General features: G+C 39.9%; 1 protein-coding gene across 1 annotated transcript in view; it reads right to left on the reverse strand.

Annotated features, from left to right (window-relative positions):
* The window catches only part of adgrb3 (adhesion G protein-coupled receptor B3), a 739,829-nt gene that overhangs the window by 79,603 nt on the left and 644,600 nt on the right, over positions 1 to 15,626 (reverse strand). Inside the window, exons 21-23 of the mRNA XM_048596949.1 lie at positions 13,731 to 13,881; positions 13,427 to 13,496; positions 2,451 to 2,517 (exon numbers count right to left, since the gene is read on the reverse strand). Coding sequence (XP_048452906.1) covers positions 2,451 to 2,517; positions 13,427 to 13,496; positions 13,731 to 13,881 — 288 coding nt within the window. The remainder of the gene's footprint in view (positions 1 to 2,450; positions 2,518 to 13,426; positions 13,497 to 13,730; positions 13,882 to 15,626) is intronic.

A 15,626-nucleotide genomic window follows, 5' to 3' on the forward strand; every position in this document is an offset into this window, starting at 1 on the left:
AATGTCCTCCAGCAGGTTAAGCAACCAATAATATTCTATAGATGGCAAATTAGGAGGTAAAATTTCTCCTTCATCAAGGGCACACATAATAGATGCTGAAATAACAAATTTAGAAAAAAAAATATACCCATAGAACTGTATCTCAAAGAAATCATTTAACTTTATGAAAACACAAAATGAGTAGCAAAAGTTACAACTTAGCACTCTGTTAAAAACCCAGTTAGATTTCATTAAGAAGAAATAATTTTGTGGAGTGATTTCAGCAGAAGCATTATAATATCAAGAGATAGTAGGAACTGCCGATTTAATCAATTCTGTGGCTCGTAAGGATTGCTACTTGCCAGACTTTAACAGTGTCTTCTGAGCTTGGAGAAGCAGGGAATCACTAATAACAGATCACAATATCTGCTAGAAGATGCTGCCAGTTTCACAGGGTGATAATGCTGACCTTTCATTGGTAGTGCAACTATAAAGTCCAGCACCGCCTCCAGCCCCCCACAAGATGATCACAAGTGCTGTGACTGTAGACTGTACTATCTCTGGCAACATTTACTTACTTCACTGGAACTTCCCAGAACCAAACTTCTATCACAGAGAAAAATAAATGCAACAACACCAGGAGACAACAGTCAGTTTCAGGAAACCCTCTCTAAGTTACACAAGAAACAGACTTTAACGTTTGGGGGTGCTCCTCCATCAACTTTGAGTCAAATTTCTGGAATTTTCCACAAACTTTTGATGTGAGTGCCATCCCTTCTTGTGAGTGAGCTCAGACATCAGACTGTCACTTAGCTGGACACTTAAAGTACACAACTATCAGAAGGCACCAGTGCATTTGTGATGTGGAGTACAAAGGTCTGAGGGTCATAAACACCGAAGATAGGAAGAAATGTTTCCCATAGTAGTGGGGTCAATAGCCAGGGGGGCACAGCTTTAAGTCAAGGGGCAGTAGGTTGACATGGGATTTGAGGAAATCTTTTTCACTCAAAGGGTGATGTGTGTCTGGAACTTACTGCCTGAAAGAGTGGTAGAAGCAGGAACCCTCAAGACATTTAAGAACTATATAAATAAGCATTTGAAATACCATAGCATACAAGACAATGGACCAAGTGGTGTGAAATGGGATTAGGGTAGATGACTGTTTGATGATCAGCATGGACACAGTAAATAAGCCAAAGAGACTCCTACAGTGCTACAAATCCTGCAAGAACTCTATGAATTTTATTCCTTTGACATATCAAATGAAAACCAAGAAATGATATATAATGCAGGAGTAATGTCACTCGGTTTGACATACATGTGTCTCCTGCCAAGAAAAATGTCTATGGACCATTTAAAATCAGGTTCTATGCATTTAAATCAATGCATGGGTTCAGCAGTGCAGAAAACAATGATGCTCAAGTCATGACCCTTAAAGCCAAATGTTTTATGTATGTTCAGGTGAGTCACCACTGAATGTACCCATGATTTTAAAATGATACAGTATTCACTGTGGATCCACATAAAAGCTGCTATTCTCTCAATGAGAGAAAGCCAGGTTATTGCATTTTCCCCACCTCCCATCTTTCCTCCATTCACTTACTTCCTTTCAATGGGCATCTATTCAAACTGGTGTTCCTGCGTCAGTATTTCTGGTTCAGAGCATAAAGAAATTCCACATCTGTTGCCCACAATTTTTTTTAGTGAGACCTAAAAGTCTCTGATATGTGATTTCATGAAAGCTCACACTAGGTATTGATAAGCTCTTCAGAGAATTCAGAGTTTGCATCTCCCAGATATTCATGTAAACATACTTTATTCACAGACTGCTGCCAGCAGAGGTGAGAATTTGTATATGTGTGTGTGTGTGTGTGTATATATATGTGTGTTTTTGGGGAGTGGAGGGGGAAATGGGGAGATAGCCCCCGAAGGGTTCCATTTCTTAATCTTAGACACTTATGTCAATGAAAGGAATTTGTCCCTACCTATGAAACCAGTACTTGTCACTGCGCCTCATGTGTCTGTGCTTCCTCTCAATATCATAACAGGACCTTCTAGTGCTAAGTATTTCTCTCTGCTGCCTGTTAGCATTTCCCTTGTAGAGGGGGCTGGTACCGAATGGATGCCCAGATATTGTCCCTGATCAGAAGGACGCTGACTGTTTGACACATTATTGGTTGGAGCTGGCTGAGAACTCAGTGGAGCACTGTATTCACATTCATATCACACTGCAGGTATCACACTGCAGGAAATGGATCAGTCGTCAAATGTGCTTGGTCCAGTGATTTTACATGATACCTCCTGGTCTGATGTAGTTAAAATAAAAATTATACAGACACACATAAACATACAGATACAGAAATCAGTCATTTTATGGTCGACCAAGGCATACAATGACTGCATCTTTTGATTGGGGTTTCAAACAGAATGTGCAGTGCTGGATGATGGCAATGCATGCAGATTTGTTTTACCAGAACAACAGCAGCTGCAGGTCCGACAAACGCATATAAAAGACCTCCCTCTAGAGACAGCCAACAGCTGTGAACATAAAAGAAATAACAAATACATTGAAATTAGAAATGTACGCTAAATTAATGATCTGTAAATGTTGAAGAGCAGACAGAATTCAAACAGTACATAAGACTTCCATTTCAAAGGAGACCCATGTTTACAAATTGCTGGCCTTCATTAGTAAGGAGCGATACTGAGATGAGAAAGTCACTTGATGAGCCCAGTCTGGAGTGAACCCAGGTCAGAAGTCACTTTCCTTTTGGCCTGTGAGATGGGCCCTCACTTCTGAGTCAGAGGTTGAGGATTCAAGTCCTACCCAGACATGTGGACACACAATTCAGGCTGACACTTCAGTACAGTATGAAGGTAATATTGCACTATCAGAGGTAATGTCTTTCAAATAGCACATTATCCATAGTAATATTCAAAGAGGGGCTAGGTTAGCTCATGACCCTGGTCAACCAATATCATAAATAGTGATTTGACCATGTAAATCTTTGCTGCTTGTGGAACCCTTCGAGATACAAATCGGCTATTGCATTTCCTATATTAAACAGTGACTGTATGACGAGGAAATATTTTTCAAAATGCTTCAGTACATTATGATATCAAAAAGGCATTATTTAATGCAAGTCCTTTCATTCTTTCTTTCTTCCAAACATGGAGTTGTTCGGCTGTTTGAAAGGAGCTATGTCTGGAAATGTATGGAAAACATAACACAATTTAGCAGGAGGGTCAGTGTTACCCATCCAGTTTCACACAGGGGATCCACTGCACCTGTCTGTATTACTTCAGCATCTGTTACATTCTATAATTTGTTTTATTTTGAAATATGGTTATGGCTGTGTCATATTGATCCTGCAAGACTGACTCAGCTGTGGGATCCTCATTCAAAGATAGCACAAACTGACGATGTCTGGGAGGAATTTGGTAATAACAAAACGACTTTGTTTTTGTAGAAACACTGAAAATATGGGTCTCCCCACTCATCCCACTGGGTTTGAACATTAAATTAGTATCATTTTTGTCAATTTTAGTTGAGGCAAATTTTTTAGTATTGTTGTGACTTTGGAATTACTTTGGGAGATAGTTTCTGCACCATACTATTTACTGCGTGTTGCAATGGATAGATTTTAAAAATTTCTGCTCCTAGTATAGAGCAGTGGCAGCATAAATCAGGAATGGAGGGGTGAAGGGCGGTGCTTCTATTCACCAGTAACCTCTGCAGCCACCTATTCAGTGGCACTTTGGACATCTGAGCTTGAATTTGCAATTAATGAAGGAACTCCATACATAGTGAGCATTAAATCCTTAAAAACAAAATCTCTAGCCCCTGAAGGAAACAGCTATTTCATTATGAATTGCTGAGTGACATGTAATAATGCAATAACACTTCACATTGAAGCCCAACATTTAGGATCTCTTGGTTTTTGTGTTGGCTTGCCTCATCAGAGTCAGGACTTCATTGCAAATCAAATCACACTCAATGCTTCAGCACAAAGTAATGCCCTCCAATTTATTAAACATTTCCCACTGGATTACTGAGGATGACATACTGACACTTACAAATGGATTTAAAGTCAAGCCCAGGCAGAAACAAGCTGCTATGCTGCATTCTCACAGAAAGTAGGGAAGTCTTATTGCATATGTACAAGGTGCTGATGAGACCACAACTAGAATACTGTGAGCAATTTTGGTCCCCTTAGTTAAGAAAATATATCATTTCATCAGATGCAATTCAGAGAACATTCACTAGAATGCTCCCTGGCTTGTCTTGTGTACAAAGGCTTAACAGGTTGGGACTCCATTCACTAGAGTTCAAAAAATGAGAAGTGATCTCATTGAAACATGTAGGATGTTTAAGGGGCTTGACAGCATAAGATGTTTCCTCTCATGGGAGTATCTAGGATCACAGGACAGTCTTAGAATAAAGGAGCACCAAATTAAGACTGAGATGAGGAGAATTTCTTTTCTCAGAGGGTCGAGTGTCTTTGAAGCTCCTTAATATAGAGAGCTGTGGAGTCAGAGTCCTTGGGTATATTTAAGGCTAAGATAGATTCTTGACCAGTAGAGAATCAATGGCTACAGAGATAACACAGGAAAGCAGTTATAAGAAATGTTGGATCAGCCATGGTCCTATTGATTAATAGAGTAGGCTCAAGGGCTTAGAGGGCTAAAGGGATCAAAAGGTATGAAGAGAAAATGGAAATGGTTGATCAGCCACGAACATAATGAATGGCAGAGCAGGCTGGAAGAGCCAATTTTGTTCCTATTTTCTATGAATCTTTCCATGACACAGATCTGAATAAACTGGTGGAGACTTCCATAGAATTTTACTGCATTGTAGGAGGCCATTCAGCTCAACTTGCATGTCCTGCCTATCTCTAAGAGCTATCTAATCAGTCCCACTTTTCCTGCCCTCTCCATCTCACCTTTTCAAGTATTTATCCAATGCTCTTGTAAGTTAGCACTCATTTTGCCTCTACTTACTGTCTAGGCAGTGCATTACAGATTATAAAAACTTAAAGGTTTAGATTCAGTTATTATTGGAAACAAAGTGTAGCCAAGGATACTTCGATTGTTTGTCAGTTCAGCCACTGTGTCACTGGAAAATATTTTAAACAACATGATATCACATTGAATAGCACATATAGCATAGAAACAAGTCATTCGGCCCAACTCATACATGTTGCAGTCAAGTCCTTCCCCCAACTCTGTCAACATAACCTTCTAATTCTTTATCCCACATAGACCTATCTCATTTCCCAACTTAAATTCACTTATGCTATTCTCTTCTGATACTGAGTTCCATATTCTCACAGATCTCCAAGTGAAGAAGTTTCTTCTGAACTTTCCATTCAAATGCATGGTGCTATCTTGCATTCATGGCCTCTAGTTGTGCTGTTGTTAATGACACAAATCTTTTGTTTTCCAGAGCAACAAAATTCGCAGTTGAGCGTTGGGACCCTGCAGAGGTCCTGAAGTGCACACATTGCCTGGGAAGTTGAAACTTCCAATGTATTGATTTGCATTGCCCGGAAGCCTCTGCAAATGTCTCTGACACTTAGCTCAGTGCGAAGCATTGTCTGGTCAATCAGAATCAAATTGCTCACCAACAGGTACTTTTCTCTTCTGTGAAATAACTTGTGCTAACTTGAAATTTGGCATTGTGCCACTTGTCCTAATGACATTGGCTTCTTGATTTCAATTCCATCTCTCTGGAAATGAACTCAAGTGTTTGCTTTGTTTTTCTTTAATGACATTGTTATCCAGTGCTTCTTGTCCTTTTGTTATTTCAGGATTCTTTTCTGCAGCAATGTCATATATGGCTCAGAAAATTGCTACCAAGATGTAGATGTGAAGACTGGCAAACGATGGAAAGGAATAACTGCTTCTTGTTGAGGCACAGATAGAAATGTTTTTCCATTAACTTCAGGACATGGGCATTTGTTAGGTGAGCCTTTTTATCTCATGCAACACTGTTAACGTAGATTAGCACTGAAAATAAAGTGCTGAGCTCATTCCATTTGAAATCTTTACATATTTAATTGCAAATAATGTGATCAGGAATTAGCAACATCAGCAGCTCTTTTTTTAAAATGCGCTCTTAAAAATAAGTTCTGAAAGCTGGACCATTTTGAAAATGTGGTTTGTCAAAAAAATCTCAACCATTATGCTCTGCTTCCTGAGATAGCAAGAACTACAGATGCTGGAGTCAGAGACAACAAAGTGTAGAGCTGGAGGAACACAGCAGGCCAGACAGAAAATGAAGAAGGGTCCTGACCCGAAATGTTAGCTTTCCAGTTCCTCTGATGCTGCCTGGCCTGCTGTGTTCCTCCAGCTCTACACTTTGTTATCTCTTACGCTCTTCCTGCCACTCAGCCAACTGTGGATCCAATTTGTCAAATTTCATTGAACTTGATGGGTTTTTACCTTTGCTATTAGTCTCCCATGTGGCACCTTATTATAAGCCTTGCTGAAGTGCAAGAAGTCTACATCAAAAGCACTGCTCTCATCTACACACCTGGTCATCTCTTTAAAAATTCAATCAAGTGGAGGAATTTCTTCTTTCAGAGGGTTGAGCACCTTTGGAACTTCTTGCTACAGAGGGCTATGGGTGTATAGTCCTTGTGCGTATTTAAGGCTGAGATAGATAGATTCTTGATCAACAGGTGATCCAAGGGCTCTGGGGAAGTGCAGGTAAGTGGATATGAGGAATATCAGATCAACTATGATTCCACTGAATGGCAAGCAGGCTCAGGCAGACAAAGGGCCTACACTTGTTCCTATTCCAATAGTCTTAAGTTGGTTAGACACGACTTCCCCTTAACACAACTATGCTGACTGATCTTGATTAATCCCTGCGTCTCTAAATGCAGATTGCTTCTGTCTCTCAGAGTTGCTTCCAATAGTTTGGCCATCACTGCTGGGATGTGACTGATTGGACTGTAGTTTCTAAATTAGCTTAGGGAAGGAAATCAAAGGGCACTTGTTTGTGACATTTCGCAGTGTGATCAAGTTGAGTGCTGAAGGACACAGTGATGGGTTTCATCGAATCTTGTTTGTGTTCATCACTTGAACATAAAAAATTTGTACACAAGAATCAAAATATACAGATTCATAACAAATTAAAGGAGAGCAGTCAACTCTAAAATGTGGACAGACTGGAGTTGTTTTCATTAGGGGAGAGGAGATTGAGGGGACATGATTAAGATGCATAAAATCATGACGGCTATCGAATGGGTACACAGGAAGGAATCCTTCCTTTTGATGGAGGGATCAGTGACCAGGGGCAACCAATTTTCACATACTAATGGTCCCTATTGTAAGCTTTCCTTTCTCGCTGGCTCATCAATATTCATCCTTTGCCTGCCCAGCTGCTGTCCTTTCTCTCTGTGCTCCATCTCCACCTATCATTTCTCCTTTACCCATCCCATCTTGTCTTCAGCACATATACCACCTTTTTCTAGCTGCAATTAGTTCTGAAAAAGGGTTGCTGGAGTCAAAAGATTGATTCTGCTTTCTCTCCACAAATGCTACCAGACTTGCCGAGTTTCACCAGAAATTTCTAAAACCAACGGTTCTTTGTGTTTTTTTTTGTTTGACTTGTAGTTTCCTGGTTCATCATTTGCTCACTTCTTGATAATGGTACCACATTGGTAACTGACTTGTTTTTCAAGGATGCTAATTAACTGTTCACCTATCTATTTGTCCTAGATGTAAATGTAAATAGAAAAGCCACAGTTAATGATTTAATCACCCATGCAACAGAATTAAGGTCGCTGCAGTAAGGAATCAGCTCAATTTACAATAGGCAATTTCGCAGAAAATGGTTCCCTCCACTTTCAACAGTATAGATCGGCTTCCAATCTGTCTTTATTTGTGGGGAGGCACAGGAGAAACATTCTTTTACGCCTGCATTTCAGCTGGGCTTTTTAGCTTGCTCTGAATTTCTAGCCATTTATTTTCTGATAGAACTTCTAAAGATTCTGGCCATGGTTATCTTCACATCCAATTTTTTTTCTCCCAATGTGTAATCTTCCATATATTTTAGTATTGTATTACATCTGCCATCACTGTTTCATTTCATGGTTTACCTAAATCCTTTCTTGTACCTCTCAGATTCCAATGAAACAATCAGATTTCTGTTGATACACAGCTACACACCAAATAGGAGAATGAGTAGGCTATTCAGCCTCTCAATTTGCTCCACCGTTCAAGTATATCATGGCTGATCTTCTCCTTTGAAACCATTTTCCTGCATTACCCCCTTTCCCTTGGTATCTTTAGTGTTTAAAAAATCTATTAATCTCTGTCTTGAACATACTCAATGACTTGCGCTTTCACAGCCCCTTGGGTAAAGAATTCCAAAGGTGCACCATTCTTTGAATGAAGGTAATCCTCATCTCAGTCCTATGCAATTTCTGAGTCAATTGCTCCCCTTTAATTCATTACGAATCTGTATTTTTTGATCATTGTGCACTGGTTCTTTATATACAAGTTATGAACAGAGATGAGATTCCACGAAGCCCACTACTTCATCCTCCACACTCAACTTGGTCATGTTGTCAAATTTCACATCATTCCCCCAACAAGTGTCCTTTGATTTCCATCTTGAGCTAATTTGTAACATGATGCAGGTTTTAATCTTTTCTTCCCACTGATTCGTGTTTCAGGAAAGAGCTTCCAGCAGTGGCTTGATCAAGAAGTAATTAAGTCTTGTTTCAATTATAGAAGCTCAGTTAGACCACACCTAGAGTGCTATGTGCATTTTAGTCTCCTTATCTCAGGTAGAATATTATTGCCATACAGGAAATGCAATGAAGGTTCACAAGACTTGTTCCTGGGTTGACAGAACTGTCCTGTGAAGAGAGATTGGGCAAACTGGACCTGCATTTGTAAGAAACAAAAACAGAGTTGCTGGAAAAGCTCAGCAGGTCTGGCAGCATCTGTTAAGAAAAAAATCAGAGTTAACGTTTCGGGTCCAGTGACCGTTCCTCAGAACTGAAGAAGGGTCACCGGACCTGAAACGTTAACTATGACTTTTTCTTTTCCAGCAACTTTGTTTATGTTTCTGATTTACAGCATCCACAGTTCTTTCGGTTTTTATTCTGCATTTGTGACAATTTTGAAGAATGAGAGGTGATCTCATTGAAACTTACAAGACACAAAAAAGGATAGACAAGGTAAAGGCAGGTAAGATGTTTCCCCTGGTTAAGGAATCTAGAACCAGGAGGCACAATTTAAAAGTAAATAGAATGCCATTTAGAACGGAAATGGAAAAAGTTTTGTTTTAACTCAGAGGGTGATGTATCACTGAAATTCACTGCCCCAGAGGCTGTGGAGGCTCAGTCTTTGAGTATAATTAAAGTACAGGTTGATAGATTTCTGATTACCAATGGCATAAAGAGTTATGGGGATAATATGGGTAAAAGGCATTTGATCAGCAGTGCTCATATTTAATAACAGTAAAGGTCCGAAGGGCTGAATGGCCTCCTCCTGTTCCTAAGTTCCTACCTAATAGATCTATACCAGAAGCGTTGAAACTTGCAAGGTTACAGACCAGGGGTTGGTAAGTGGGATTGGAATGAGAGGATAGTTTAACCAACCAGTGCAGACACAATGGGGTGAACGTCCCCTTTCTGTGCTGTAACATGTTTACAGTTTGAAATGCTTTCCAGAAATCACAGAACCAGGTCATGTGGTTTGCCACTGGCAACCTGGGTATCATCTGTAATCATTGAGATAATCCTCCTTTGCAATTGATGATCAACTTCAATACATGATCAGTTATTAGCCCAAGAGAACTGAGTCTATAATTTGCAAATCAGATTGCACTTGTTAGGAGTTCTCAGTGACTTGCTCCTGATCAATTAAGACTTCTCACTAACTCTCTAATGTCGAATGCCAGCACTATTTATTTTATTTATTAGTTCATGGGATGCCGGTATTGCTGGCTGGTCCAGTTCTTATTGCCCATCCCTAATTGCCTTGGGGAACATGGTCATGTGCTGTCTTCTTAAACTGCTATGTCCATGAGGTAAAATCAGCACTGTTATGGGGTAAGTTCCAGGATTTTTTGACTGGGTGACACTAAAGGATCAGAAATGTACTTCCATGTCAGGTTAGTGAGAGGCTTGAAGGTGAACTTGCAGGGGATGGTGTTCCATTTTATCTGGCACCCCTCGGTGCCAGAGGTTATAGGTTTGGAAGGAGTTGATGAAGGAGCTTTTGCATCCTTCTGCAATGCATCTTGTTGATGGTGCAGACTGCTGGTAAGGGGAATAATACTGAAGATGGTGGACATGATGCCAACCAAGCGAATGCTTTGAATGGCGTCAAGCCTCGAGTGTTGCTGGAGCTGAAATCATCCAGGCATGTGGGATGTATTCCATTGCACACCTGACTTGTACCTTGTAGATAATGACAGGATTTGGGGAGTCAGGAGGCAAGTTACTTGCTGCAAGATTCCTACCCTCTGACCTGCTCTTGTAGCACAGTATCGAAATTAATTTCTGGTAAATGATAGCCCCCCCAGTGTCTGATAGTGGGGAATTCAGTGATAGTGATGCCATTGACTGTCAAAGGGTGATGCTTAGATTGTGTCTTATTGGAGACGGTCACTGCCTGGCATTTATGTGTGCAAATGTTACTTGCCACTTGCTAAGTCAAACCTTGATATTGTCCAGGTCCTGCTCATATGGCACCAACAGTGTCAATCCTAATGTACCTTCAAAAGCATTGAATTATTTGGAGATGCAACAGCTGCTATGAAGCTAAGTGGTATAGGGGAAACTGTTTTTGGGTTAAGGGTTGTGGAGCAAATTATTATTTAAGTCCATTGTAGTGAATAACTCAAAATGGAACACAAAGGAAAAGTAGATTTTCAGATGAATGTTAATAAAAGACGTTTGTTCATGCTAATTCCAGGTTTAGGCTATCCTATCGGGAAGCATGTCTCAGGATATCTTTCCCATATAACTGTTGAACACTAATCTCTGCTTTCTGATGGCTCATTGTGACCAAACATAATCTTTAATTTTGAAGCTAAGTAATTAACAGAAGGAAACAAGACTGTGGCTGACTCAGGAAAATCCAGTTACTGATTTAGTGTAATTAAATCTTTTCTGACTTACTAAACTTGGCTAAATCTTTCCTTTTTCTGAGTGGTAGATTGCTGGTAGAATGAAGAAACCATCAGTGATTGAGAGATGATCCAATGATTTGTCCGCAAAGTCTGAAGCAGGCATGGAAACAGAATGAAGCAACTACAGGTTCAGTGGGACCAGATTAAAGGAAAAATGGTGAATACCAGAAACCAGAAAGAAAACAGAATTCATTAAACAACAGACAATGTTAACTTTCACATTTAGATTCTGTCCTTGCTGCTGTTCGTCACTAGAAACATCTTTCTTCAATTCCACTTTGAAGACACAGGGAGCTGAAGATCAGCCTAGCCATGACCTTATTAAATGTTGAAGCATACCTGATGAACCAAATGGCCTACTTCTGCTCTCATGTCTTATGGTTTTAGCCTATTAAGCCTATCCATCATACAACATGATCATCATGGATCTTCTATCTCAACACCATACAAGCTGTGTCCTCGACGCCTCACGCCTCTAGAAATCCATCTACTTCTTTCTTGAACACTATCAGTGACTTTGGCTCCATGGCTTTCTGTGGTAGATAATTTCACAGCTTCAACAATTTCTGATTGTAGAAATTTCGCCTTACTGAAGTGTGAACTGGCCTATCTTGTTTCCTGAGATTGTGACCTTGTTTCGGATACACAGCCATGGGAAACATCATCTCTGACTTTAGTCTGTCCAACCTGTTCAGAATTTCATTTGTTTCAATGAGATCCCCTTCGTTCCCGAGGCTCTAGTGAGTACGCGCCCAGTTGACCCAATCTCTCCTCATATGGCAAAACTGCAAACCAGGAGTCCATTTCTGATGAAGGGTCTAGGCCCGAAACATCAGCCTTTCTGCTCCTATGATGCTGCTTAGCCTGCTGTGTTCATCCAGCTCTGCACCTTGTTGTCTTGGATTCTCCAGCATCTGTAGTTCCTGCTATCTCTAATCTAGAGTTTGCCAGGTTCTGGAATCAAACTATCCATCAGCAAAGATCTTTGCCTAGTTTATCAAAGGTTGAGGGAAGGAGAGGGATGGCCTACTTCATAACATTTATTGAAGGTGAATAACAAATATGTATGTGAAATAACCATTCATTAATTTTCCTTGATGTAACTGATGTACCTTGCATTCATGCCCTTTAAATAACTCCATAGATGAATCCCATTCAGCCCTACCAATGCCCTGGACAGAATCTTACCTTTCAAATTAGGCCCCTAAAAGAGAGTCAAATAAGGGTCCTAACTCTGCACTGTGTCCACACTCCAGGAAGAAAAACCAGTAAAACTGGCAAATGAGACACACTGGTCTGACACATCTTATACGCTTCACTTCTAAGTATTCACTTCTAAGTATTTTGTGATGACAGAAATTTTCCCCAAATTGGTCAATGATTGCTCACAGCCTCTGAGCATAGGTTGTCTCTGAAAGTTGGAGGGCCAAACAGATCAGGAAACACTGTCTCTGTCTCGAGGCCACATTTTCAGCATCTTGTAAAATACTAAAGGAACAATGGCTGCAGTGGCCAGGGTGCCACTATGGGGGTTGGGGTCTGTAGTAGTAATCAGAAGATGGGAATGGCCTCAAAGTCTGTGTGTAGGGCTACAGCCTTACTTTATGGTTTGCTGTCAGGGGAAAAACTGGACAGTTCCTGTTAGCCTCTGTTGAAAGGTATTAATTGGCCTTTTACTCCTCTTAATTGGCTATTCACAGCCTTCTATTTAAATGTACAGTGAAGTTTCCATAGTCATGACTTCCTAGTGGGCATTACTAATTGAGATTAATAGTTTTTTTTGGTCTATCAGAACTTCAGGCCAATGGCGGGAAAGAACACTAAGGTCACATATTGCGGTTCCTTCAGTTGCGCATTCCCATTACTGAACTCAAGGGCGGATGTTAAGCGACTATCATGGATGGTAATAGGGTTAAGGTCAGAGGTGGGTGGTCTTAATACTCAATGGTTTGATTTGACTATTTCAATTAGCTATGGAATTGCTGACTGCAGCACAGATACTCACCATATCTTAAAAAGAATTCTCATTGTTAAAAAAAGTCTTTCCAAATATTGGCAACCATATGACAAGATAAGGACAATCTTCTCCCTATCCCAGGTGGCTTACCCAGTTGTGCAGCGAACAATCCTAAATGTGCAAATACTCGTGACCTTAGATGGGGCCAGGATACATTACGGGGAGGGTCATAAGTTACAGCCCACCACTTTCATTCCCCACCAGGTGAAATTCTCATGGAGGTTGTCAATTAGATGCAATTTCAGTGAACCAAAACTTTGGAAGTGACTTACTAGTTTGATGTACCATATCCTTTAGCCTTTGTAAATCCCATAGATATTGCCACCACCAATGCTGGTAACCCTGAAGAAATAGATTGTTATTTGATAAGAAAACTGGATAAGAATAGAACTTCTTTTCTACTGTAAGAACAAAAGGCATCAATTATGTGTCAAAACATATATGACGCATTAATGTTCATTTGAAATATGCTATAGAAGGGGTAGAGGAAGGAAAATGAATTTTTGTAATAAAATAATTGAAATAGACAAAGATAATTTACAGCAATGAAAAAACGTATACACTTGTGATGCTTACCCCAACCAAGGCATAGGAAACGTTTGCGGATGAGCCTTGTTCTAATCTTCCCTGTAACGGCCATGTATGACTGCCAAGCTTCCGTCAAAACCCAGCAAAAAGAAGCCAGAAAGAAGAAATGGAGAAAGGCGGTCGTCATTGTACAAACACCCTGTGCACACAGAAAAGACAAATATTTTATTTTGGATAGTATGCATCAATGTGACAATGTTCCGAAGGAAAACCAATTCCAATTGAAAGAGTTCACGGATACCTAGGGTCTTATTTTGACTTGTTAAAACCCAACTCACCTCTGTGGAGTCAGGCTCTGGGTTTCCACGTGCACAAATGGATTCTGAATAGGTTGCACCACAGGCCTACTGCCCCCAAAACACCAGCTCCCCACCTCAACCACAAAACTTCAGGAAGGTTTAGGTAGAGAGGAAAGAATGGAGGAGTTCAAAATTATTCTTCAATGTAGTTTCCAATGAGCAAGCTGACACTTGCAAGACACTGGTATCAGAGCCCCAGTGAAAGAGAATATTTAAATCCAGCACATCACCTATTCCCAAAGATCACCACCTAAAATGACTGCCACAAACTTGCACTTCATTGCGACAAGCTATCGGCAACGACTCTCTGACATTCACCACTTTGTATATATCCTTCTTGGGCAGGTGCCCATTTGTTTCTTAACAGGGGATATGAAAATGCTAACAGAATGGGCAAAATGGAAAAATAATAGAATAAAAGCTGCTTCATGCCAAAGCAAAAATGAAGTACAAGCTTTCCATTAGTCATTAGATCACTGATGTTATTTTAGGCATGATCAATACATTACCAGGATAATACATTACTGCTATATAGTAAATTGTGGCATCAGAAATTTCTTTAGACTCATTAAAATGATTATTGAATACATTTAAAAGGTTTCTGCTTTATGCTTCAGTGGATCAATTTGGAAAAATAGCCAAAGTAAATAGGTAGAAAGCTATGTATTGTGAAACTATCATATGCTGTGACTTGGCATACATGCTTGTTTTGTTTACATGCAATGCTGCAGTATTATAACCTTTAGAAAAGAATATAATCTAAAACAACAGAATGTTCAAATTCTGAATTCAATTACTAGTTTTGCTGAGATTAGCTACTTTGAGCTTTATTAATCAATAGTTTTGTGGCTTCTGGAACAGCGAAGTAAAATACGCAGTAACTCCAAACACTAAATCTACTTCATCTTCAAAAACAGTTTTAAAAAGGATGGTATCCAATGTGATTATAGTTTCTCATGAACCACCTAAATAATGAATTAAGCTGCCAAGAAATACGTAATAAACTACAAGTTACAAATGAAACCAATTTAGATTGGCGATTTCGCTGTGCATCCTCAGCTTAATAATTTGATTGCTCAACATTGCGTTGATATGTAGCTGTGTGGTTTATTTCTGACTTTGAGTAATAATTGGAAATGAAAGCATACATAAGCTTAAAAAAGATGCATGACTTTTGAGACTTTTTGCCTTGCATTTATCAGGACAGATGCAAGAATGTCAAATTTCAAAGGGGCAACAATTTTGGTTTCAGGAATGGCCTTCTAAAACCGAACCTACATCTCTTTTCACTTCCCAACAAAAGACTTGGGGTGGGATCTTGTAGAAGCCTGAGCAATCTGAGTTATGATGAGATTTGTGGCAGAATCAGACAAGATGTCTACCAAGGCCTATCTCAATGTCAGGAGCATCTCAGTCCATCTTTAACGCTTTTGACGCAGCGTGGCAAATTTCCTGCTAGGCATCAGCAAGTTGCCAAGTAAGGCAGATTATTGCTTGTTAAACGCCTTGTTAACTGGCACAACTCATCTTATTAATATTCTTGGCTTATCAAAAGCCCCAAACAATCCAGACATTGAGAATGCTT

This window comes from Rhincodon typus, chromosome 5 (genome assembly GCF_021869965.1).
Source record: "Rhincodon typus isolate 14 chromosome 5, sRhiTyp1.1, whole genome shotgun sequence".
Lineage (NCBI taxonomy): Eukaryota > Metazoa > Chordata > Chondrichthyes > Orectolobiformes > Rhincodontidae > Rhincodon > Rhincodon typus.